Here is a 25,488-nt window from a genome sequence, read left to right on the forward strand (position 1 = left end):
CATTGGGGGAGGTCATAGTTCACCCACCATCACTGTGGAGACTCTGGTATGTTCTGTTGAACACACACACACAATAAGAGACAGTTTCTTTTGACTATTTTAATATTTTCCTTTATTGCTAAAAAGTTTATTCTGCAACTTAAACACATGCTTTTTTTTTTTGTTGTTGATATTTTACTATCAAACTTGGGGAACAAGAAGGATGTCCTCCTGTTCTTCGTCTGTTGGTGGCCCATTTATTATATCTCCGCCCCTCCCATGAGGGCGGCTCTTTAAATTGCCTCAAAACTCCTCCTGCCTGGCGCCTTTTTTCCGTTATCTGCAGGAGACAAGACACACGTGCTATTTTTAGGACGTGGTAAGAACAAACTTCTCAACCTGCCGGTAAGCATTTTCAAAACCTTATTTCGTTTAAAAACATTTTTCTTTATTTTTTTCTTTAATTCATAGCAGCGTCCTTATTTAACGCCGCATGCTGGGATTTGAAAGGGGCGGGCTGAGTTCAGACTGACGAATAAAAAGCTGCAGCCTATAGAGCCGTGCAAGGCTTTTTAACCGGGTACAACCAGCCAGGCTTAAAGGAAACATTAGGTCTTAAATTCAGAGCAGCGATTACAGCCGAGCGGTAGGTGAGTGGAGGAAACGCAGCGGAGGGTTTTCTCTCTCTCTCTCTCTCTCTGTGTGTGTGTGTGTGTGTGTGTGTGTGTGCATGCTCGATACAAAAAAGCAGATTTTGATACATTGTAGCTCAGCAGAGAGGAGGTGAAGGAGGAGGGGGGGTTGCATGCTTTAAATGTGAAGCCGCCTTTTGTTGAGGGGTCTGGGCTTTAACCACCGCAAACTAACCGACCGCGTTTTGTTTGTGCATATATATATATATTTATATATTTTTTTTATTTTAAATGTCCATGCACGCATTTTTATTTTTAATATTTACCTAGAAGTCTCACTGAACACACACACCAGCCATGTATATGAGTCGCTGTGTGTGTGTGTCTACATTGCAGGCCCTGATTATTGGCCACACCAGCTCCAGCTCCAGCAGAAGGGGCCTATAAACATGGTCGGTGGTGCGGCGAGGGAGCATCGGGTTCAGTAGTCTTTTTTAGCAGATTTATGCGACCGCCTACGGAGTCCACAGCAATATCCTACAAGGAGATTTTATATATATATGTGTGTGTGTGTGTGTGTAAATCTCCCATGTTCATGAGGCACCGTCTGTGTAACGGAGCACAGATAAGACAGAAATAGATCTGCAAAATACACGCGGATTAATTTGAGTTAAACGCGTTACCGATGTGAGGTTTCCTTTTTTTTTTTTTTTTTTTTTTTTTTTTTTTTTTTTTTTTTGGCGGATGGTGGCTTGGTTGTTGCGGTCAGTGAGTTTAATAGCAGCCCCCCCTCTGTGTTTGTCGTGCTGCAAGCTCCTAAACCGGTGTGATTTATTTCTCTCTCTCTCTCTGTGTCTCTCTCTCTTCCCCCCAAGGTCTGAAGAGTAAAGGAAATATGAGCGACAAGGGGACAGTCTCGCCGAAAGAGAAGGAGGCAACAGAGAAGAGGGGGCGTGGAAGACCCCGCAAGCAGCCCCAGGTGAAGACCTCTGACGTAAGTAGTGCCAATTTCCTCATTAAAGTGGGTCATTATTTCTGGTTTGTGTTTCATGAGGCTGTCACCAAGTTAAAACACACAACAAAAGGTAAGTTAAGATAATAAGATGCCTAAGAAAACACGCCCTTTTGGTCACAGCTAGTGCTCAGGTAAGCTGTTGCTGCAGGTGAGGTGCTCGTGCATATCTATAACATAAGCTCCAGGTCTTCCTCACTGAGCCTCTCTGAGGAGCACGGTGTGGCTGCAGCGAGCCTCTGTGACCATTTGCTCACCCCCTTATCTTCCGCAAGCATTAGAAGTCTACACCCAACTTCCTGTGTGTGTCTGACCAGTTTGTAAGCAACCTGTAACCCAACACCTTTAAACCAGTTTTCAACCCCTCCTCATGACTCACCCCCTCAGCCCGTCATGTAATGGATGACATAGCCGAGTGGAAGCGCAGAATGGCTCGCATAGCTGTCACTCACGAGAGGTGTGTTTCAGTATTGAATTGCTCGGTTGCTATGAGCTGCGGTTGTAAACACTAGCTCAAAAATGCAACAGGAGAGAGGTCTGCCATGATATGGCCTGCAACCACAAATGATCACGTGATCAAGATTCTGAATTTACCTTGCATTTCTGAGTTGGTGGTAATCCCCCTCAGTGGTAAATTGGATAATCCCCTTTCTGCACCTCAGTGTGGTTGCTTTAGTTTAACGTGTCTGTGTTTACAGTTTATGAACCAATATTTTTCTTCCTGAACGTTTTAGTTGATAACAGTTTACATAGTTTTATCTCCATGGCAACATGTGGTTTTGAGCACCCGTCAGTCTTTAACGTTCATGACAGTCGGACTGACCCGAAGTGAACTTAACGTCTGTGAGAGTCTTGCATGTAGAAGTGCATCTATGCTTGTATTCTTTTGTACAGGGACCTGCTCCTTCTCATATTATAATGTGTTATATACAGAAAGTGTCACCTGTAAAAGTGTTTCTGTTTCTGCAGTATGCTAACTATTTTCACTGTCTTGATTGTCAGGAACCAAGCGGGTCCCCTGCTCCAAAGAGGTCCAGAGGACGGCCGAAGGGCAGCAAAAACAAGACGGTCGTCAAGGGCAAAGTAAGTCGATGTCTTCTGGAGGTGTTTTTTTAATTTTATTTTTTTACGTTGTGATTTCAGCAACGGCTAATGTGCATCCTGAGCCAGAACAGCGTCCACGCCACAATCATTTCCTTTTTCTAACCCTTGATTCCTTTTGGCTGATGAAGGCTTTAACAGTAGCTAACCCCATCCTCTTAAAAAGGACGTCCTGCTGTTACTTGTGATATATTGGTTGGCTGCAGTGTAGCTGCTTTCCCCCCCCCGGGTGTCAGAAATAGACTGGCCTAGGCTTCCCATTGTAAGGACCTTGGTTTACTGCCTTTCTTTTTTCACCTTTATTTTTTTATACATACGAGTGATGCTCTGTACTTCCTGTCCTCCAGCTTCCTGCAGCTTGTCATGCACAGTTTGTTGCAGGTGCAGAGGCCGCAAGACTGTTTCCAAGCTGACACTAAGCACCCCTCCGCCTCCACCCAGCACACAGCCCTAGTTCTTCTCTGCCCGTCGTCTCCATAGCAACAACTGATTTTCTTTTTTTTTTTTTTTTCCTTCTCCCCCGCCCCAACCCTGCAGCTCCCCCGTGCGCTCAGTCTTCACTGCTATGTATGGGAAAGGGAAAGAGAGAGGGAGATAGAGAGAGGAAGCACGCATACATGTATGATATAGGTTTAGCAGCGAGGGCCAGGCTGCAGAGGGTTTGTGTCTCTGCTCAGCTCCACCAGCTGTCTCTGAGCCTCAGACCAGGTGGCCAGCGAACTGGAGTGCCCTGTGTGCAGTTCCTGTCGGCCTTCCAGATAATAGCCAATGAACCCAATGCCCCCTTTCTATCTGTTTCAATACAGAGGTACTGCCGCCATCTGCAGGCAGATAGAAGCAGAGCTCTGTGCAGATTTGGTTTGTTTACAACAGGGGTTCTCAATCTTTAGTAACTTATGGCCCACTTCTGACTGATAATTTTCCAAGGACCATCTTACCCAGTAAATGAGAGGAAAAAACATGACATAACATAACAGGCGGAGAGAATAAACTGCTCTGCAAATATGCTTATTGCACAGCTGTTATGGCTAAAATATAATAGATTTATCCCATATGTTTGTTGCAAAAAGCGATCCACTGCATCTGAGGGAACATTATGCTAGCTAACGGTACAAAAAAAGGTTTGTTTGTTTGTACCTGACCTGTCTTGGTGATAGTCAAACATAACAGGTCATATCTGTTATGTACTCCTATGAATTTTCAAGCACTTTAGATATAAAAAAAATAAAATGGTGTGTAAATGAAGACGTTAAATGCAATCAGAACATTTGGCAGAAGCTCTGCGGCCCACTAGATGGCGCTCTATTAACCATGTACTCCTTTTTCTCCCCCCTCACAGAAGGCAGCAGCAGCCCCAGCTGCAACGGGAAAACGCAGGGGAAGACCTAAGAAGGAGGTAAGAGTCACACGACAAACAGTGTAACATCAGTGTTCGTTTTTTGTTTTTAACCATTACGCCCCGGATTGAATTATGACTGTCTGCAGGGCGAAGTTGCATTTTCCTAATTCCCTTGCCTGTCTCCTTCCTCTCAGATGAGTCATTGTTACTCATCACAGCTATTTATGTTAAGGAATGTGTTCATTATAGAACAGCTCTGAACCTACATGGATATTTTACTCCTTTTTAAGTGTTCCTAGTCCAAGTCTTGAGTCTTGTCTTGACAGTTTTTCATTTTTTGTAACTGCACAATTTGTCAACGTAACATGTGCAGCAGGTCAAATGAGCATGTTTTAATCGAGGGGGGGGGAAATGGCACTCGTAACATTCTGTCATGTGCACGAGTGGTTAGGGCGGACTGTTGCAACGAGTCTGGATCGAATTAGTCACAGAGAGGAATGACCCGAAGTTACCCTCCCAAGCAGCCCTCTCATTTTTATGAATGAACATCTTGGGCAGCAGCGAGTGTGAGCAGGAAAAAGCAAAAACAGGATGCCTCATTGTGACTCACCACTCTTATGAATCACATTTCACTACAGATGGCTCACCCTTCCCCTGAGTGTTATTCATGCCATAGTGGTTTATCAAAGGGATTTATAATAACAATTAGTTGTTTTTGTTTTTTTTAAAAGGTGATGTTTAGGGTTTAATACAATAAAGACTTCACCCCCCCTTCTGTCACAGGAGAAGGAAGAAAAAGCATCCCAGGAATCATCCGAGGAGGAGGAGGAAGATGAAGAAGACCAGTAATTCACAACGCATGCTACCTCACTCAACATACTGACTTACTGTTAACCAGAACTGGGCTGTATCTCCAACACCAGGTGCCACCACATGACCACTGTTTCACGACAAAGCCCCCCCCCTTTGCTCCAAAGGACGGGTTAACACAGTACAAATATCATGCAACAGCACTGGATAGAACGATGGACCTTGCTCAAGCATAGATCTAAAGAAATTACATGAAAGGTAACAGCCCTTTTCTCAACATGTCATGTTATCACAAGTCTTTTATACTGGACAAAAGTGTGCTCCGAGGAGCCTGGACATTTCAGTTTTCCCCCCTAAATATGGTTTGTAGGACGTTTTCTCTGCTTAATGTTACTTATTCGTTGGACCTGCATCTGAGATGGTAGGGCATATAGATTTTTTTTCTTCATGTTTTGTACTGGACAAAGGTGAATTTTACCTATACTTGCTGTTTTTTTTTTTGTTTGTTTTTTTGTGTGTGTGTGTTCGTGTGAAGTGGTTAACCTATCCTTTGCATTGTATTATAGATGGAGTTGAGCTTCAGCATTAAAGATGAGATAACAGGCGGTAGGGGGTGTATTTCCCACTTTTTTTCCTAATCTGCATTAACTGATTTTACTCCACCCACCGGTAGAGCAGAATCCTCATCACCACCTTTTTACCCCATCCTGTAGGACAGTTTAGGTATGGTTACGTTTTCTCGAACTTCCTTCAAGGTCCTCTGCGTGTAGTGGGGAGATGTAAAGCGTATCATTAGTCTGATAACTTACTGTTTTTGTTCCTTCGGGTTACATACCGTTTCAAAAAAAAACAACAGAAAAACATGAGTGTGCTGCTTTTCATGTTATAATAAAACTCAAATCTTTTTTTTGGTATAATGTGTGTTTTTAAGGATAGGGTTGGTATAGTTCTAGGCAGAGAGCATCAGTGTCATTTCTTCAGGGAGCTTTTTACAAATGCTGTTACATCGACGTCTTTGTCCTCACATGGTCCTCAGTTTCCACGCGCTCACCCAATCACTCGTAAGGCAAATTGCAATTGGTCAAACAAGGAGTTTGATTGTAATGGCGGTTAGTTTGGTGGCATTTTTACTATCCAACAGGGCTGCAAGTTTTCGTTTTTTTTCATTCCATCTAGCTCTCACTGCTTCATCTAGCTTGGTCCTCCTGTCATCACCTAGAACCGTAATCTACTTTCTTAGTCTTTTGGAGATGTGTGTTGTTCTCTGTCGGCTACAATAAAATAAAAAAAAAGTTTGTGTATTTCTAAGTGTCAGGGAACCCGCAGTCACAGTCCACTTAACTGGGTTTTTTCCACACACCTAAGCTGCTACAACCTCAGTTACGAACCCGGAAAACTGCAAACGGGCAATACATGGCCTGTATTTTCATACCTCACTCAACAGCTTACTTTACCGTGTAATTGCATTAAACTGGGTTTCTGTTTTTAAATGTAACCTCTGGCATGAGTTGGGAAGATGTTATTACAAAGGTTTTTCTTTTTTTGGTTTGTTTTTTTTCAATGGTTTTTTGTTTTTAACCTGATTGTCATGAGATATCCAAAATGTCCAATTTTTGTGATTGTGTGCGCACACGCATGCGCGTCTTATGGCTCGTTCATAACCGGAGCTCGCAGACAGGTTAATGTGTGAAGCCAGTCAGGGAGACCTGTCAGCCTGACAACTGTGTTCGCTGACTGTGGTAGATTAGCAGGTGTGTTTTTATTCTTCTGGTGCACTGAAATGTTTGGTTCAGATATTCATGGACTAATGTTTGCGATAGACCGGGCGCTCTTTCCACCTAACTCTTCTGTTGACCGCCGTACTCATTCAACGGTCACTTCATGTATCTTTCCCCAACATCCTCAAACTACTCTGGACAATATCGGTATCATTTCTTTCTTTTTTTTTTACATGCAATCTTACATCCGTTCATTTATATACTGTAAACTCTAGGATGGGATCATTCTTTTTAATGTACACCGTATATAAATGTACAATGTCTATATTTCTATGGTGCCCTACAACAATTTGTATCAGAAATGGTCAATAAAGAATTTTTCTTTGTCAATTTTCTGTCACTTTTTCTGACTTATGTATCCATCTTATGATTCATTTTTTTTCCCCCACCAACACTTGAAATGCAGGTGTGCATTTTAGTGCTTTCATACCATACGGACTAAGATGCAAATTACAATGAGCATAAAGACGAGTTATATCACTTTATTCATGTTCAATTAAACGGCCCCAATCAAAGCAACACACTGGTAAAACAATCTGAAGGGACATTCTTTTTTTTACAGTGCTGCCAAATTCACATTTACATCAGTAGTTTATTTTTTCTTTTCATGTGGATCCTGAGCTCCATGTGTTTTTACCAGTGCAAACCAGTGGTATGGTTGGATATAAATATAGATACAATTGTGATTATCCTTCATAATTTTGTCTTTTAACATAAAATAGAGCATTCAGATAATGCATAGATAATAAACCGAGTTCGGTGATATGTCTTTAGGTCCACAAATCGCAAGTGAAACCTATAATAAAACCAATTCCCCTTTTTGAAACACATCTAGGTGTGATACTAGATGAGATCAAGTCTGGGCATTACCCTTAAGACATAATCATAACCAATAAATGTTCCCCTTACAGAATACCTCATTGTATTAGGATTACATTCACAAATGCAAAGGCAAATAAAGGTTACAATTCGTCAAGAAAAAAAAAACAGAGCAAGGTTTCCTGAGTGCTTGATACAGTCAGACCCATGGCATTCATCCTCAGCTGGAGGTCCGTTTATGTTGGTGTCATGCCAGTTAGACAGGACATATTCAGGGCACGAGTCACAGCTCATTTTGTGGATGTGAGGGGGTTGGTGTTATTAAACCCATATCTGTCTTTCCATGCCATTGATAGGAGTCATAGGATTTGGCGAAACCACAAAAGGATCCGGATCGTGTGGCGTGGGGAGGCAATTCAAAACAAAAAGGGCACGTCCAAATCTTTGACTCAAAAAGAAACTGAAAATTCACCCAACCTATCTAATCTAGTTAATAAATCTCTCAAATATATCACTATCAATATGGAACTTTGAATTTAAAAGACCTACTACAGTGTTTCATGTCAACTTGAAAACTAAAATCATCTACCAAAGAAGCCATATTTGTTTTTTAATGCACGGCAAACAACCTCTTCACAACAACCTATCCATGCAATGATTGCAAACGTCTCACTGCAAGACTGATGATTTTAAACTAGTGCAGAACATTCGTACCCTTACCACACTGTGAACACTGCCCCTAAATTTCAGTCAGTGCGAATGCCTACTGCAACCCACAGGAAGATAACCGCTCGCCACACACCTCCCACTCCAACATCATGCACGTAAACAAAAGAGTAAACCCACAGGGACCTATATCTTTAGAAAGACTCCACCTTTCTTACCTTTGAGTCATATATCACTGAATACCACAGTACAAAACAAAGGTTTGAATAAATAATTTCAAATAAATTAATTGATGGTACTGTGTCTATTAGGCACACGGGATTTGGAATCAGAACCACAGAAATGAACGATCTGTCTGTACATAAAACATGATGGATAACGGCAAACGGTAGGGACGGAAAACCAACGAGACGGACAAAGAGTGACTGACTGCATGACTTCGAAAATGACTGATCTCTGTGGTTGCGTTGTCTCCACAATGGTAATGTCCTAAGCCATGGTTAACCGCCGTCATGCATTGACATCTTTGGTCAGAAGAGGGCGTCGCTGTTGATAACTTCTGGCCCAACTTTGTACAATCTGAGGACATAAAAATGCAAAGTGTTTAGCACGTTTATTTTTAAAAAGGCATAACTTAAGCGTAATATTGTTTCTGATGACGATATGTTAACTGTTGTCACTGTGATAAAAAGGTCAGTTCACCTATATCCCACAAAAAAAAACGATATTCACTGAGTGGTATAAAGCCATGACGATAATGTAAGTGACAAAATGTAGTTTTGTGATTTGGATGAACAGAACATTTAAGGACGTTATAATAATAAAAACAATAACAATAATAGTAGCAGCCTCTTTAACTGATACATGAGTCGATTTGATGGTATTTTTCTTCCATTTCTATATTATAACTGGAGTAAAACTTAATGAACAACTCTACGTGGTCAGCACTGCCACCTGGTGTTTCTCACGACTCAGTGCATTATGTTTGACTGGAATTAACCAGGTCAATCATTTGATGTGTGTAGTGTTATTCTATCTATAACCATCTATTTCTATTTCATCTATTTCTAAACTAGAACATTTACACCAGCAGGAGTATCAGAAGAACTTCAGAAGCAGGTAATGACGTTTCTTTGTTGTTAACATGAAAGATACATGTTCACACTGAAATGTAGATTTGCTTTTAGGAACTTCTGTTAAATAAACATAAACATTGATTCTAGGAAATGTTTGACAGGACAAACTGTGTCGGTCATGTTTGGTCAGGAAAGCCACTGAACAGCTATTGTAAGGGATTTGAGGCTTGCAAATAAAACGAGTAGTGCAACTTTTCTACTATTTTACTACAACCACTACTATCACTATACTTTTCACTGCACTTCTTGCCGCCAAGTTTCTATGTGGGGGAGGAAGTGACTGATCAAATGAGGAACTGCTGGGCTGCGCAACCAACGACAACCACACACTTTAAAAAGAAAAAACAGTCGACATTAGCCCCGTCTTATGTGGAAATATCAGTTGTATTAAGATCGGAGATGCTTAATCCAACAGTCTACATTTAGAAAACTACATTTTTCTAAGTGATGATCCTGACTTTGATCTTATTTCTCAATGACACACAAAAAAACTCCAAAAGGTCTGAAAAAGCAACGTTGCGTCATACCCTTGTGTCCTCCTCTTTCCACAACATTTCTTGCTCAGCTTCATTTAGCTCCTCTGATGGATCATATGTGTAAACTGGTAACAGCTGATGACGGAGTCTGTCAATCCTGCGGGACAAAACAAGAGAGATCCAATATTTATTCAATGACATCCACTGATTCACAGAAGTGAAGCAATCAGGCTTTTATCACAAAAGCATTATGCCATAAAATCAATATAGGTAGATTAAAAAGCCTACCTTCTTTTCTTACGAATATACATGACCTGAAACGGACAGAATTAAGGGAGTTACATATAATGTGGAGTTATGATGTTATTTTGCCTAGATTCATTGCAACATATCCCCTTTGCAGCTTGCACGCACTATATGTTAACTTTGGTGCATGTCGACCAACTCACCACAGCTGCAGCTATCCCAATAATGGTGATGAAGAAAAATGGCACCAACACATAGCTGACTGCCACATCTCCATCCACAATGGCAGGGGGCTCAGTGGTGCTGTTCATTGCATATGTTCAGCAGAGGAGGGTGTGTGTGTGTGTGTGTGTGTGTTGGGGGGGGTGGCTGCTTGTGCAGGGCCTCTACAAGCAGCAAACCCCCTCACTGTGATGGACAGTGTGCAGTGGCTCTTTCCTGAAGGGGCCCCCTTGTTGTTTATGCCTCATCCTTGTCGTGCATGTGACTCCCACATGGTATCACTGCCCTTCCTAATCAGAGACACAAATCTGATGGGAGGAGGGAATAAAAAGAATGTGCACACAGTGATGAGCAGATCAAGGAAGTAGCAATAGAGACTGATGACTATGTAATTTCATTTTTTTTTAAATATAAAAGACATTCCTTTTATATGCATTCAATGCTGTAAACATATTAAGAGTTATAATCATGGCTAAGGTTACCGCTAGCTGCTCCGGTCCCCGTTAGATGACACCGGTACTAATGACAAGTTGTTTTGCAGCAGACACCAGCAGAAAGCAGCCCTGTGTGAGAGGAGGTTTATTAATAACGAGCTGCAATATACATGTTTGTAGTATTTGATCAATTTGCGTACATGATCACTCACTGTGCGACGTGGAAACCCCCTCTCTGTTGTGTTTGTGGTGCGCAGGCTGCAGCCTTCCGTCATCAGGTCAGCAGCATGGCACCGACAGCAGCACTCCGGTCTGACTCTGTCAGAATAAAAGCATCATGACTACACAAAACTGTACATGAATAAATACATGTATTTGTAAACGTGTCCGACTTAGTCCCATAATATAGAGGACGAAAAATGACATTTTTATAGTAAGTATAAATATATAAATAAATAAATGTATAAATAATTGTATATAAATAAATACAGGAATGAATAAATAAATGCTTAAATAAATGTTTGAATACAGAAATAAATAAGTAAAAGAATAATTAAATGCTGAAATAAATACAGTAATAAATAAATGCTTAAATAAATACTGAAATAAATAAATAAAAGTATAAATAAATAAGTAAATGCTGAAATAAATGCTGAAATAATTGTGTAAATAAATACACGAATAAATAAATAAATGCTTAAATAAATGTTTGAATTCAGAAATAAATAAGTAAAAGAATAATTAAATGCTGAAATAAATACAGTAATAAATAAATGCTTAAATAAATACTGAAATAAATAAATAAAAGTATAAATAAATAAGTAAATGCATAAATAATTGTATAAATAAATAGGACAGGAATGAATAAATAAATGCTTAAATAAATGTTTGAATTCAGAAATAAATAAGTAAAATAATAATTAAATGCTGAAATAAATACAGTAATAAATAAATGCTTAAATAAATACTGAAATGAATAAATAAAAAGTATAAATAAATAAGAATAAATAAATAAATGCTTAAATAAATGTTTGAATTCAGAAATAAATAAGTAAAAGAATAGTTAAATGCTGAAATAAATACAGTAATAAATAAATGCTTAAATAAATACTGAAATGAATAAATAAAAGTATAAATAAATAAGTAAATGCATAAATAATTGTATAAATAAATACAGAAATAAATAAATAAATGCTTAAATAAATGTTTGAATTCAGAAATAAATAAGTAAAAGAATAAGTTAAATGCTGAAATAAATACAGTAATAAATAAATGCTTAAATAAATACTGAAATGAATAAATAAAAGTATAAATAAATAAGTAAATGCTGAAATAAATATAGAAATGAATACATTAATCTATAGATAAATAAATACAAGTTAATAATCAAACAGGACATAAATAAATAAATACATATCCTACATTTATTTCTACATTTCTTTTCACTTACATTTATTAATTTCTTTATTCATTTCTGTATTTATACATTTATTTAAGCATTTATTTATTTATTCCTGTATTTATTTATACATTTATTTATGCATTTATTTATTTATTTATACTTGGTGTTATGGGGAACTACAAATCGTTTTGAACTACATCCGGAGCTATCATCGACATAAATAACACGACCTGCTATCATCACTGCATCTTAGTTTGTTGACGTTGCAACTGAGACACACAGACGATTTACTCACGTACAAAAGAAGAACTGTGGCTGTGATATGTTTTAACATTAGAGCACATCCCATTTTTTTTAATCAAAGACCCATGCAAAACAACAAAAACAGTCTCAACACAAGCACCAGGTTGTGTGTTTCTCAATCATCTGTAAAAAAAAAAAATCTAATTTAATGTATGGTGTCTAGATGAAAAAATGATTTAAGTGGTTTTGAGTATTTTAGGAAGTCATATAATTCGTGTTTTTCATTTTTTTTGCAGTTATTTTCATCACTACAATATAAGTAAATCAATGTATCTATTTATTAGTTATCAGTTAATATGGTGTTTTAATTACACTTGCTAAGAGTAGCAGTGAGCAGGTCCAGAGTAAAAGTGCCCCGACCGTGGAAAACCCATATGCGCATGCCCAAAGCTGATTGCTGTCTACACCTGCAAACCTTACCTCCATGAATGAAGTGGGTTATCTTTAACTGTCTGGAGACGATTTCAATGTTTGCTTTTTGATTAAACACTTGAGATTAAACATCTTGGTGCTCTACCATGTTACAAACTAAACAAAAAAAAGAAAGAAAAAAAAAAGAAATACATTCCTTAGCTTCCCATGTGCGGTTAAACTGGTTAAACATACCGTGCAGACAGCCATTAAAAAGGTGAGTTCAGTAGTTTACAGCAAATTGCTGAGTGTCAATTCGGATGTAAGTGTGTGCGGAAATGTTAAAAAGCGTATTATGTAAAATTGTGTAATTTTCTGGTTTGTCTGCCTCATTTTTGACAAGGAGAGAAGCAGGAGTTAAAGTTAAAGTCTTATTGAGATTAATAGACATACATTTGAATATTTGTAATCCATGATGAATGTAACTTTACAAGTGACGCTGTATTTGAGAGTTGTGAAGCACTTAAAAATCATTTAAAACCGTTAATGCCATGTCTTTGAACAAACGTCATTAATGACACAAATATTTGTATTTTTCTTCCCTGAACATCCCTCCAAAATCCTGGAAGAAAATTCTAAACGAAGGACTCCATGAGGTTTTGCAGAAGTTACCACTGAGGCTACCATAATTAATCATGTCACATCCATCCATCCATCCATCCAAGTAAGATACATCTATCTCCTGTCTGTTCAATAGTGTCAAATGTTCTCAAAAGCTCTCCAGCATCCAGGAAGGCAAGTCAGAACAGAGGTTACAAGTCTGTGACTTTTATCTGTGAACTCTAAATAGGACGGATGTCACAAAATGATTTATGTATGAGAAAGAAAAATATATTCTCTGTTGTCAGATTGTTAGGATAATGATACAAAATGTGGGAGTTGGACATCTCCAAGCTTTACTCAACATTTGGTCAAACAAGACTTAAAATCTGTAGCCATGGTAGCAGCCATGTGGGCAGACAAGCCTTATTAACTGCCAGAAAACAAAAAATAGCTATTTATTCTGAGACCCTTACATCTAGTGGGACAGAAAAAGATATAGTTTGAGTCTGAGGAATGCATCAGACATGGTGTTACTTGTTATCAAAGGCTATTTGACCTAAAATGCACCAAATGTTATAATAATCACAGCTGAAATAACCCTAAACCATCACAGCATTTATTTTTTTCTTTGCTGTTTCCATTTCTTATCATTGTTTTTAGTTTATGCACTTTGCACTTTGCGGCAAAATTGTAGGTGAAACTGTAGCAATAAATTCACAGAATTAGCCTGATTTAATCAGTCAAAATATCAGAAAACACCACTGTTATTGGATCAGAGGAGGTCAAGTTTATGTCTTTAAAAATCTTAAAAGAAAAACACGCACTTGATTTTTACATCCAGATTTGTATCCAGTGTGTTGTCTTCAAACAGCTTTATATGTATGTGTTTATAAAACTCCCGAGACCTTGATGATGTTTTGAACATCCAAGAACAATTCAGTGCAATGAAAAACTGATGAGATTGAACTCGGCTTGACAGAGTGACTTTTACTACAAAACATTCACTGACTACTTCACTCATCGTTGTCCTCAGACACACAGCAGATGAAGAAGAAACTCCTCTTCAAGGTGAAGAAGAATCCTTGGATTCCTTCCTCCTTTTTCTCCCTCTCTGCAAATTAAAATTACAACAAGTGCTTAGATCAGCCTGGAAGGAATTACCGTTAATGGAGAGTGGGAGGAGTTGTGGAGGTGACAAATTCCTACCAATCACGTGCAAGGAGTTTAAACCGTCGTAATCCTCGACACAGCTGTTTGGAGGAACCGATGGGATTTTAGTGATGTCACTCTCCATAGATGAGCTTGTTTCTACACTATCACTGAAGGACTCCAATACAAGATCACTATAAGTGACGTTGACAGGTTCCAATATGTGGTCTCTATCATCCTCAGCCTTTTGAGGGTTGGTCATGTTGATCTGCACAGCCTTGGGACTAAACAAACACACACACAGTCAGTGTTGGTCCGTACAATCCTGTCTAGATCAGAAGGAACCATTGACATTATCTGTTTTTTAAGGCAAGGGTGTGTCTGCGTCATCTAGAATCCACTACCTGACATCTCTCACATAGTCTATGAGTTGATGAAACAAGTATCTGATATATATTGACTTCTAAAATAGTTTACTTGTGTATTTTAGCAAGTTGCGTTACTTCTACACGTGCATACTTGATGCTAACGTTAACAGTTGATAGTCTGATCTTGCATGCCCTGACTCCAGCTCCCTGGCAATCATATTGGCCTTCATTTTCGTATTCACACATCTAAACACTGAGCAAGTATAATTTGAGCTGTTTGCATTTATTTTCAGTTTCACAAACTGGTCGCTGCTGGATGCTGGTTTGATGAGAGTGACATTAACGTACAACCAAAACTAATAAAAGAGACTGAAAAGCTCAGTAGGGCTGATTCAGATCTTACTTTAGAAGATTTGATATTTCCCTTTGGCCAACAGTTGTAAAGGAAGTATTAAAGTAATTTTAGTAAATGTAGCATTATCATAATATAAAAAAACTACACTAGAGCTAAAAGTCCTGTGTTGGAAAATGTTACAAGAATTTCACTGTTTTAGTTGGTTAAGGTGAAACAAGTTTTAACTACTCTACATACTGTTGGATAGTTTGATCTACAACAAAGCATCATATGTCATAAGCTCATCACATATTGTATCTGGAGAAGTAATTTAGAAATGAATGGAGTGAAATGAACATCTCCCTCTGAATTGTATTGACATAGAAGTATAAAGTATAACAAGTAATATAAAATGGACATACTCAAAAGTGCAAATACTTCAATTTGCCACTTGGGGCAGCAGAAACGACTTACGAGCACTACAGTATACTGGCTTTTGATATGGCAAACTTGTCAGCAAACAGTTGAGTATTTACACATCCAGCAGGTACGGAGCAACATTAATATTAAGTGAGAGTCATATTTGTGTCAAATTGATGAATCCAAGTCCAATATTCACTCTCCTTTACCTCTAATGAGGGATTTATCTCGCTCTCTAGCTGCTAAATGTTCCTCTATGTTCACCAGCAAGTCTCTAAATGTGTTACTAAAAAGCTGCGGGTTGGTGCTCACACTGTCATGATGCATTGTTATAAGAAAGATGTTGATCACAACTATTTTAGGTACCATATTTGAGTATGATTAAATGTACTTAGTTATTAATACAGTGAGATTTCTGGTGTGTGAAAAAGTAACCTTGCACATTAATTTGTGCAAGTGAAGGTGTTGCAGGGCCGACCTATTTTTCTCTGATATTGAGTTGCACTGTGGGTGTACTGGCCCATCAAATGTTATCTGTGTACATTAGGTATGAACCTGATCACTGATTTGATACTGTGCCTTTTCTTTTACCCTCATCTGAAGGTTTAGCTACCAGAGGAAATGATTGGTACCTAATGGATCCACTCTGTGTGGTGGCTTCTTCCCTCTGCGGGGTCTTCTCAGCTGGAAGAACCATAATGACACCAACCGGCAGCTGTATGGGACACCTACGGGAGGGTTTCACAGGTAAACAAAGACACACGCACTCAAGAAATCGTACGCCCGTGAAATTTGTTGTTCAAATATATTTAGCAATTCCCCTTTTAGAAGTGTGTCGAGTAGAGAGCAAATGTTTCCAACTGAAAGTACAACAAATATGTGCTTTTTTTTTTACCACACATCTAAAGAAAACATATAAATCATCAGCTACCTGACATCCTTGGTCTCTGCAGGGTCTTTATTGGTGATTGTTTGGCTCCCACTGGTTTCAGCGGCTAAAGTTTCATTGCTACCAAAGGATACATTTACACTTTTATGATCATGTTTAGATTGCACACAAAGATACACGTTACACCAGCCAGTAAAGGACTCTCCAATGCCTACTATTGTCTGATACCCTGTGTGCCAAGAAGAGGGCCCTAATATACATACACACTTACTGACAGCTGTTGCCGGTGCTGAGGTTGCTCCCTGTTATGAATGGATGAGCCAGGATGTTGTTTGGGGTGATCCTGTTTCTGGGTTCCATCTGAAGCATTTCCTTCAACAGCTCAACACAAGCGTTCCTCTCAGCAGCGTCTGCACTGTTTTTTTGGTGCACGCTCAACTTAATTTAGAAACATTTTTGTTATATTGATATCAGCCAAAATCACTCTCGGGCTCATAAAATTTGACTATTTATTGCGTGTCCTCTTCAGGCAGCATCTACCTGTCAACCTACTGTTTTCAGCTCATCCAGAGAGGAGAACTTGTGTCTCCTGTTTTCTACGGGCTCGATGCCTGTTTCAGCGTGAAACTCCGTTGGCGTCTGAAAGAGGAATAAAATCGACTTGAGGTGACTCTTCATCAGAGTTAATGTTTTTATACTGACTGATACTGAACGTTGAAGCACTCTACCATTAGTGTCCAGTGGATGAGCATTAGGAACTTTCGACTTCCATGATAGAACCGCCCCGTATTCATTCCACCATTCAGAAGTCTCTTAGGAGGTTCACCCAGGAGGTCGGTGATGAAGCGCAGCTGGAGACAAAACACGGCAAAAACATGATTGCTGACTAGTCTAGCGCCATCATGAGGCTGTGCTTAAAGCTGCACTGTGTGTTAAGTGCTAATTAGCCAATATTAGTGCGCTACCATGCTATGATGGTGAATATGGTAGAGATTAAACCTGCTAAACAGCAGCATGTTAGCATTTAGCTCAAAGCACCACTGTGCCTAAGCAAAGTCTTACAGAGCCAACAGCTGTGGAGTATTTGTGTTCTGAACACTTTGTTTGGTGCGACTGCTCTTAGAACAGCCCAGGTATTAAAGATGCCTGACATGTTAAAATAAATATGACTCACACATTAAGATGGATGTAGAAGTTAACCTGCATTGGCACTGACCGTATCATATTCAGTTCTCCCCGGGAAAAGTGGAAATCCGAGGAGCATCTCGGCCATTACTGAGCCAAGAGACCAAATGTCGATGGCCTCGGTGAATGAGAGGCCCAGAATGATTTCGGGAGACCTGATTGTGGAAGAACAGCAACACATAAAATGAAGAACACTCTCTGAAACACTGTTTAAAAGTGTGAAAATACAACTTGCGACATGGTATAATAAGGATGCCACGGCAACTTGCACATGGGCCCTTGTATTCAACAAATTCCCTCGTTTGTGCTGTACAGAAAGATGGGGAAAGAAACATGATACTGGGGTTTTTTGATGCTTATATACCCCACAAATGTGGGGCTGTGCACATAGCTACAACTCAGTTTTGATTATTTTTGGAAGAGCAATGAAAAAAAAAACTTGTATAGGAAAATACATTGGGAATTTAAATCTAGTGGAACAGAGAGGAGAATACTGCAAATACATTCAAGCAGAGTTGTGTCATCTCAATAACTGACCAGAAACATTCTGAAACAAAGATCTCTAAAGGTCTCACCTATGCCAAAGAGGCTGAACGCCTTTCTGTGGCCAGGCTTCAGATGTCATAAGAGTTAAGCCAAAGTCAATGACCTTCACCCTGAATGGCTGGTTCTGATGGTGCACCAGCATGATGTTGTCCAGTTTCAAATCTGTGTGGATCAGGCCGACACCCTTCAGGACATTTAACGCTGTGGCCACCTGCAAGTCAAGTCAGTGACAGAAATATGAAGGATGTTCCAGAGAGGAAAACAGACAGAGCTTTAAATTGTGCTTTCTATCTGGTGTCCTTACATCGCTGATGATGGTCCTTAATCCATTTAAAGGCATGGGGACCCATTTTCTCTGGCACATGTACTCAAAGAGGCTCATATCGAGCTTTTCAAAGACCATGAAGGTCTGGCCGAGCGCCTGGAACCATTCAAGACATCTGACGATGTTTGACTTATCGGGGTCCAAACATCTGAGCTTTTCTAGTATGAACACCTGGGGATGAATGACAGTCATCAACTTTTCATGCGATGGGACTTATATAACTCAATGTCCTCAGTAAAAAAAACGTAATTGTGATCATCATGAAGCAGCTCACCTCCCTGATGTTGCTGTTCGGTGAATGTCTCTGTTTTAAGACCTTCACAGCCACAGTCTCTTTAGTGTCCTGTTTCAAACATCTGACGACATGTCCGAAGCACCCGTGTCCCAGAACATTCAGTATCTTATAGTTGTCTAAGAATTTGTTTATCTGAGGTTTTTTTGCCATTTCTGCAAAGAAAATCGAAAGCAAAGTTTGCATGTGTTTATTCCAATTGCCATAATTTAATATTTTCCTGCCTCAACAAGTGTTTTTGATTGAATCTAAAAGCCCCAGCGTAATGATTTTAATCAGATTACCCAGTGTTTGTGCAGACCAAACTTTGCCAGCTTGTTTTTACATTGCCCTACCACCATTTCGATTCAAGATGAACAATTTGCGAAGTACACTCTTCTTAAATTGTTGAGGTCATTTACAAGTAGCCACCTGCTGTTTCTGGTCCCCATGATTTATTGCTAGTTAAAACACTTCAATTAGAAATATGGATTACAAATGCTGTATATTTCACTCCTCTTTCCACTTGTGATTGTATGTCACCGATTCACTCGACCCCAGAAACTTAGAAAAAAAGGAACAATGTCTACCTGTTATCCGCTACAGCGTGTCTTGCGTTCAGTTGTTATGTCCAGTTGAGTTGTTTGGATTTTAAAGGATAAGTTTGGTTCAGAAGTTGTTTCTTGTCCAGCGGGTAAAGAATAGATTGACTCATTTCCACGCTCCATGATGTAGAAGGTACTTTAGAACGCCTTAGTCATCATAATGTTCTGTTCTGGAACTGTTCCAACTGTGTCATTAGAACTACAGATAATGCAATATCTGTAAGATGCAATCACCAAAAATGTATTGTACTAATAGGTTTTTACTGTGATGGTCAAATTAAGTTTATTGATAAGTGATGCTAGGATATCTACAGGATCAGTGTTAATGGAGACACAATTGATTGGTCTGAATAAAAAAATATATTAAATTGGTCAAATGTTTGTGTATTTGGTATGTTGCATATTACATAACCTTTATCACACAATTGAGAATAAGCTTATCATATTGACTGTTTACAGAAAATATATGCACTGCCAGTCTGTTGCCACTAGATGTCAATAAACATCTTTTATTTAACAAGAAGGGGGCTTGTTGATGGTAGATTGTTATATTTTTTCCCGAACATATAAATGTTGGATATTCAGTTAATACTGACATATATTTAGCCAGGGTGCTGTAATGTTAATTGATACTAGGGATGAAAAAAATCCTAAAATTGTATTGTGTCTTCACTTCTGGAGGAGCTGTTGGTGTTTCAGAGTTGCATATATAGATCTGAATTAAATCATTTTCATGTCATTGTTTAATGTTTGTGTATGGGGTGAATAGGTTATGCATGCAGTGGAGGCTGTCCCTGAGCAATAAAACATTCATATGTAGCAAGAGAAAGAGATCATCCACGTGTGCATCAAAGCGTTTTAATGCGCTGCTCTGATAATGAGCAGTTGTGACGTATTATATCATGAGAATAAAGTTATTGCTCCTAAAAGTCAGACCAATAGCAGCATCCAGCTAATCTGCTTTAAGGCATGTTCTACTCCAGAAAGCTCCCAAAACAAACACCTCCTCTCTCTCCACCCTGTTTGTGTTAGATGCTGAGTGGCTCTGGCAGGGCGCTTCGCTCCACTGAGAGTTGAAAAGACCAGCGCTGCAAAAACCAAAAACAAGAATATTCTTTCCCCGATTGAACAGAGATGTTTGTTTCCGTGTTGTTATTACATTTATTTTGATGGAAACAAGATAATTAGCACTTTATACCTGTCAGACCGATCCATAAAGAGTGATGGAGGACGCTGTTTTATCTTGTTTTCTCCAATAATACACTAAAAAAGAGCCTGCACTGTGAGTGTCTTGTTGTTATAGATGTACATGTCATTTAAAAAAAATACAATCAGGAAACAGTCAATCATACCTATTTAATTATTTTCTCTTTATGAAGTTTATACTTAAAATAGAATTGTATTTACTTGATTGAAAGAGGCTTGTGATGCAACGATTACACATCGGATTAAAAAGCTTTACAAATACATTAAAAAAAAATGATTGGATTTAGTGAAATCCTCACAATGATGAACCAAACTAACACCATTTATCATGTATTGATCAAGCTTACAGACACAGAAAATCTGACCCTGGGTCTGCCAAATATAAATCAGTCTTCCAAAAATTGACATTACATAGAGATTGCAAGATTTTAGGGCTGCAGTCCTTCATGACCTTGCCATGTTTCCTAAATAAAACATGTTCTTTATTATCTTTCCTTTGCTCACCTATGGGTTCCTTCTCTGTTGATAATGGTTTTTGGCCTTTTATGTATTAGCAGTACTATCGTATTGCGCTGTCATTGAGAGAACACTTTGGTTTGTACATATTCAGAAACCAGCAGGCTAACAGACCTTCTTATGTACGTGAAATAGTGGAGATTCAGTAGGCCTGTTAGGCACCTAAAGGACAAAAACACTCCATCTCCCTCCCCTGCAGTGTAGTGCAATGTGGGCGTGATTGACAAGAAAAAACGTCAACGCCCCCTCATACCGTCCGCTCTCCCTATTGGTTAGAAAGTGGAATTCAGATTTGGGGCTCTCCCCATTATTGAAACTGCCATATTATTTCCTCTTTATATTATGAAAAACAACAATAATTTCCCACAGACTCAAATGTCATCCACACAAAGCTTAAATGCTTATGAATCCACACAAATGACCCACTCTCCAAACCCCCTTGCAGATGCTGACACATCTGGCAAAGCTCCCCATAAGCTCATGTGGCTGATGTTGAGAGGGGAATTTAAAAAGTTGCATCCTCGTTCTCCCTGCAGCCTTATTCTCTCTCTCTCTCTCTCTCTCTCTCTCTCTCTCTCTCTCTCTCGTCCATTGAATGGAAAATCTCTGGGCCATCCCCCCACGACGCGCCTGTGCCGTGGAGCTCCCCCCCAGCTGCGTGCATCGTGATCTGGTGGATGCAGAGTCTTGCTCGTGAGAACGCAGGGTCACCTTCTGTCACTTGCAAGGGGGGGAAATACCGAGCAAAGCACAGTGTAGAGACCTGAGCAGCATCAGCATCAGCATCATCTGGTAGTCAGTGTGTGTGTGTGTGTGTGATCCGTGTTGATGGCACATTGCTGCACTGGGGAAGAGAAGCTGAGCATCCTTTCAGCAAAGGGCGACGCGGGGATAAAGGACATCTCGCCAAACAAGTACTACCTACACATCCATGAGCAGTATTACAGCCTGTTCTGTTTCTGAATTGTGCATGCGTCATTTTTAAATGGTGTACTGTTGAAAAATGAAATGGAGCATCTTGCATCATCTTGGATTACTCCTGCACGATTTGCTCAGCGGCGGAACTATATTATGAAGTCGTTTGATTTTTGGTTTTGCCATCCAGTGTCCCTCCGTGATGACCGGGTGATGCAGGGTGTTGTTGTCCCCACTCTGCAGCTGGTTTGACCTCAGTGTATTAGCGATGCTTACCGTGCATCTGCCTGAAAACAGAGCTCTGCAGCATGAATATGATATCAATGTAACATATCCATGTTGAGTGACCTGCAGTCTACAGTGGATGGAGATGGAGATGGAGATGGAGGTGGAGATGGAGATGGTGGTCAAGGGGGGAAGGATTGCCATTTTATCTTCCTGTCCATGCGTCAAACGGGTAAACAAGACCAGACCAGGGAGCGTGAACTACGTGGATGTCGTAATCACCACCTACTTCATGCGTGTGTGTGTGTGTGCGTGTGTGTGTGTGTGTGTGTGTGTGTGTGTGTGTGTGTGTGTGTGTGTATAGGAGGCATTAATGGCCCTGTTTGTAGATTTGAGGTGTTTCTCGGTGAAAAGGGACGTGGGTGTTAATGCGCGTCCTCCTCTCCGACGTTATGTAATTTCGGTTGTCACAGAGAGGAGGAAGCCATCTCCAGCGTCATTGTTTTCCTCTCTGACAAACTAACCGCACCGAGGAGGAGGAGGAGGAGGAGGAGGAGGAGGAGGAGGAGGAGGAGCCATCCCTGTTTGCTACACGGGATTAAGTGCATGTGGTTTATTTAATCATTCATGCTGAAATGCATCCAAGGCTCACAGCTGATTTTTGTGGCCACATGCATGCGTTTACACCGCAGCAGGAGAAACATCATGACCTGCTTTTTTTTTTTTTTTTTTTTTTTTTTTTTTTTTTTTTTTTTTTTTTTTTGAAAGCCTCACAGCTACAATCGACCAAAAAAACAAACAAAAAACAAAAAAATGTGCAAAGGGCCCCTCTTATGTGTTCTTATTCATTGAAGGGTCTCATGGTGACGCAGACGCAGATGTTGTTGTGGAGCTGTCCGCGGTGCTGAATTCACTGTTTTTTGCCGGAGTGCTGATGTCTGTGAGCGGCCAAGGTGCCCCCATGAGAGCCCGAGACCAGGCTGCAGAGAGGAGATGATGATAGTGTGTGTGTGTGTGTGTGGGGGGGTGTAATCCAATTGTAATTGCGGAAAGGAGAGTCAAAGAGTACCTGCTATTTATTAGCAGACTCCTCACTCTTCACTGTGGAGACAAGTTAGAAGTGCATCACCAGGAACTCAATGATATTTTTGCAAAGGCAGAATGTCTGTCTGTCTGTCTGTCTGTCACCTGTCTATCTATTTCATCTGTCTGTCTGTAGCAGTGTTTACCAAACTTAACAGCTTGTGACCTCTCAAAATGAAGCAATGTGTGGTTGTGATTACATAACACACATAACTGATGGCCTTTGTGTGTTTAATTTGAACGATTTTTACCGCCTGTAGGGATAATATATATATATATATATATATATATATATATATATATATATATATTCACTATTTCACCTGGTGAAAAGAAAGTAAGCAAAATAAATTACGGTCATATGAAAATTAACATTATTTTTTGCGCTACAGATTTTCTTTCTTATCCCTTTAATCATCATGTGGCCTTTCAGATTTATCATCAGATTACATTTCACATTTATCCAGAGTTTGGAGCCCGTGATCTGTCTATTTAGGCCTGAATTTGGGCCTCGTAAGTAAAGCTGGGTATCTTATTTGGAAATATCAAAAACACTCAGTAACCAAAAGCTGCCATTGAATGTCTGGGCCGATTTATAATCTTTTCCACTTTTTAATCAGATAGTCCTTTGTTTGGAAAAATGTTTTTATCAAATCTTGTCGCGGCAACAGCATTGTGTTACGCAAGATTTAGGAAGTTTGGAGCCTTTCTTAAAAATAGAAAAATATGTCCTCAGCTGTTAAAGTACAAATGAATCCTTGTTTTGTATCAATACTGAAAATCTGATATTTTCTGCTGCTGGTTTTGAAATAATCCAAATTTCCAGCATTTAATACAAACCCTCACAGGCCCTATCACAACTATACTTTTCTATTTATGTGCATTTGTTTGTGTCTGAGTCTGTTTGTGCATAGAGCTGTTAATTAAGACACTTACTATCCTTCCTTTCACTTTGAGGTAAAGCCACAAATATGTCCTCTCTAACTTGCGGTTCTGCTCACACTGTCTCTGAGGTAACGTTCACTTGGTGTTTCCATGGTTCACTTGTTTTTGTTTGCGATTATCGTGAGGCTGCATCTTCCTGCTCAGGAGGCTTGTTGTCAGAATTATATTGCAATTTGCCCTCATGAAACCGCTGATTTGATCTGCGGTTTATCTTTAACGGTTAATAGAACACAGTTGTTGTCCAACACAAGGATCACAGTGATGGAGGATAGAAAGCTTAACCCAGGAAGTGGAAATGTAATGTTTTCGTTGTTTTCGTAGTAATTTGCTTCTGCACTATACTTTTGCTCTGGTTTATGCTTTAAGATGCTTGTTTAAGAAAGGAGATGCACTTATGACTTCTGGTGACTAGTAGTTCTCTTGAATACCTATGTTGAATACACTTCCTGTAAGTCGCTTTGGATAAAAGCGTCTGCTAAATGACTGTAATGTAATGTAATAGTTCTGGGCAGTTTTTGCTAAATGGTTTTAGGACGTTTTTAATCTGACTCCTCTACGATTCTGTTTCTTTTCGTCCATGTCCATAATGACAAAGGATTAACAGCAGCGTGGGATTTGTGGGAAGCACTGCAGTTCAAGCTATTGTCATTTGGTTGTTTGTTTTTTTTTCTTTTAAATGTGAGATGGAGAAACAGACGCAGCTCTTCTGACAAGGTTGCTTTGTTCTTATCAAAGCGCATGTCAATTAAAACCATTAATGATTTTACTGAACACATAATGTTTTATTAGCTGAGATTTCCCTTCTCTTGGTCTCCTCTTATGTTTCATTGCAATGCATGAAGACAATGCGAGGGCTATCGGAGAAACCGGTGCAGAATACTGATATGTGCAGCTCCCTAAACCTGCATTTAAGTAGGTTTCAGTTTGATCCGATTCTTGCTCTGTCTCTCTCAATACATCCCACTCGGAGGAATGGGGGTGTTTCCTCATGTCGGTGACCTTTTGTGTTGCTTTGTTACATTGTCAGTATTTGGTGTTTTGTGGATGGTCCTGAGACACCATGTGTGACGGAGAAAGGACAATGTGTGAAATAGACGGGTTTTTTTTTTATATATATATATATATATATATATATATATATATATATATATATAAATGTGTTTGTTGACGAAAGGGTTAAAGGCTGCTGTTCCTCCG

General features: G+C 39.4%; 2 protein-coding genes across 5 annotated transcripts; one reads left to right on the top strand and one right to left on the bottom strand.

Moving 5' to 3' along the window:
* Nucleotides 1-283: 283 nt before the first annotated feature.
* hmga1a (high mobility group AT-hook 1a) lies at nt 284-5,106 on the top strand. 3 transcript variants are annotated; one of them, XM_054609411.1, is made up of 5 exons: nt 284-384; nt 1,487-1,605; nt 2,626-2,706; nt 4,064-4,120; nt 4,847-5,106. In XM_054609411.1, exons 2-5 carry the CDS (start codon nt 1,507-1,509, stop codon nt 4,910-4,912), a joined length of 303 nt encoding a protein of 100 aa, XP_054465386.1. In that variant the 5' UTR covers nt 284-384; nt 1,487-1,506; the 3' UTR covers nt 4,913-5,106. The 3 variants fall into 3 exon arrangements, with proteins under 3 accessions (XP_054465386.1, XP_054465387.1, XP_054465388.1); XM_054609412.1 differs by lacking the exon at nt 284-384 and adding an exon at nt 524-629; XM_054609413.1 differs by lacking the exon at nt 284-384 and adding an exon at nt 524-625.
* A 2,012-nt stretch (nt 5,107-7,118) lies between these two features.
* smim29 (small integral membrane protein 29) lies at nt 7,119-10,951 on the bottom strand. 2 transcript variants are annotated; one of them, XM_054609634.1, is made up of 6 exons: nt 10,863-10,951; nt 10,699-10,779; nt 10,198-10,506; nt 10,037-10,062; nt 9,800-9,905; nt 7,119-8,715 (listed from the first exon to the last, which is right to left on the bottom strand). In XM_054609634.1, exons 3-6 carry the CDS (start codon nt 10,303-10,305, stop codon nt 8,647-8,649), a joined length of 309 nt encoding a protein of 102 aa, XP_054465609.1. In that variant the 5' UTR covers nt 10,306-10,506; nt 10,699-10,779; nt 10,863-10,951; the 3' UTR covers nt 7,119-8,646. The 2 variants fall into 2 exon arrangements, with proteins under 2 accessions (XP_054465609.1, XP_054465608.1); XM_054609633.1 differs by having other exon boundaries at nt 10,198-10,524.
* Nucleotides 10,952-25,488: the final 14,537 nt, after the last annotated feature.

The sequence above is a fragment of the Anoplopoma fimbria genome, chromosome 12 (assembly GCF_027596085.1).
Source record: "Anoplopoma fimbria isolate UVic2021 breed Golden Eagle Sablefish chromosome 12, Afim_UVic_2022, whole genome shotgun sequence".
Taxonomy (NCBI): domain Eukaryota; kingdom Metazoa; phylum Chordata; class Actinopteri; order Perciformes; family Anoplopomatidae; genus Anoplopoma; species Anoplopoma fimbria.